The sequence below is a fragment of the Sinocyclocheilus rhinocerous genome, unplaced genomic scaffold (assembly GCF_001515625.1).
Source record: "Sinocyclocheilus rhinocerous isolate Xijiao unplaced genomic scaffold, SAMN03320098_v1.1 scaffold397, whole genome shotgun sequence".
Lineage (NCBI taxonomy): Eukaryota > Metazoa > Chordata > Actinopteri > Cypriniformes > Cyprinidae > Sinocyclocheilus > Sinocyclocheilus rhinocerous.
Genome location: NW_015663491.1, coordinates 835753 through 837306, shown reverse-complemented (window position 1 = coordinate 837306; position 1554 = coordinate 835753). Strand labels below are relative to the sequence as shown.

General features: G+C 33.4%; 1 protein-coding gene across 1 annotated transcript in view; it reads right to left on the bottom strand.

Moving 5' to 3' along the window:
• LOC107728815 (neurobeachin-like) overlaps positions 1–1554 on the bottom strand; it is a 142104-nt gene that overhangs the window by 47995 nt on the left and 92555 nt on the right. The window contains exon 11 of the mRNA XM_016539088.1: positions 986–1138. Within this exon, the coding sequence (XP_016394574.1) occupies positions 986–1138 (153 nt within the window). The remainder of the gene's footprint in view (positions 1–985; positions 1139–1554) is intronic.

Genomic DNA, 1554 nt, shown 5'->3' with positions numbered 1-1554 from the left:
TTTTTTTTTTTTTTTTGGAGCCTTTAGATTCAAAACTTACTAACACACTTCACACTTCGTTAACTTGACGGATAAAAATATCTAGAAGCATATGCTTGGTGCAATCAAGTACAAAAGTTCTTCATGCATAATATAAGCTGACTGCTTGGGTTAGAATTTAATTAACACAAATACTCTTACAAAAGGTCCTTTGGTGGTGGTTTCATGGGATACAGATGGTATCAAGACTGTATATTACATATATTGCCATTTTCACACTATTATTTTCACTATTTTAATGTAGTTACAAATATTGATCCTCTGCATATCAATACAGTGTGATAATTACCTGTAAATGATATGTACACTACCATTCAAATGTCTGGCATCAATAACACTTTAAACTGATCAAAAGTGACAGTTAAGACATTTAAAATATTACAAAAGATTTATATTTCAAATAAATATTTTTCTATTCTTCAAAGAATTCCGTAAAATGTAACAGTTTTCCACAAAATCATTAAGCAGCACAATATTGATAATAAGAAATGTTTTTTGAGCACCAAATTGGCATATTAGAATGACTTCTAAAAGATCATGTGGCACTGAAGACTGAAATAATGATGCTCAAAATTCCGCTTTGCCATCACAGGAATAAATTAAATTTTTTAAAAATATTAACAGAAAACAGTTATTTTAAATTGTAATAATATTTCACAATATTACTCTTTATACTGTGTGTTTGACCAAATAAATGCAGCTTTGGTGAGTATAAGAGACATATTTCAAAAACATGGAAAAATCTTACCAACTTTTGAAAGTTAGTGTAAAATATTTTAATATCTTGAAAATCACATTATTATATTTTGAAATTACATTATTATTATCTACTATTTCATAAAAGGTTTAAAAATAACGGCTATGGACACTGAAACATTTAACAACAATGGACAGATAATGAAATATGACTCTTTATTTTGATCTTTAGCGTGTGGGACAAGCTCACCTTAGCTGGTGTATGGATCCAGATGGCAGCATTAAACAAAACGTGATCACACAGCTGCTTCAGTAAAGGAGCTCCATGAGTCAACCCATCTAGATACTTGGCAAATGACAGAAACTGCTCCAAAACTGCCCTGGTGATGTGCACCCGAGAAGACTAATGACGAGAGAGAGAGAGAGAGAGAGAGAGACAGGTGTCAGACAGACAAAGTGAGAGACACAGTATAGAGTGAGACAGACCATGTGTTTCAAGCTTTTGACACTTTTTATTAATAGAAACTCTAGATGCAAGCTGGATTCAATCCTGCATCTCCTGAACAAGTGCTGTAGCTCAGTGTGTCTAGAGCATGTGTGTTGCCCACTAAGCCATGGCTCTGATTATCTTAAAGGGATAGTTCACCCAAAAATGAAAATTCTGTCATTAATAACTCACCCTCATGTCGTTTCAAACCCGTAAGACTCATCTTCATCTTCAGAACACAAATTAAGATATTTTTGACAAAATTTGAGAGCCCTCTGACCCTCCATAGACAGCAAGGGTCCTACCACGATCAAGGTCCAGAAACATAGCAA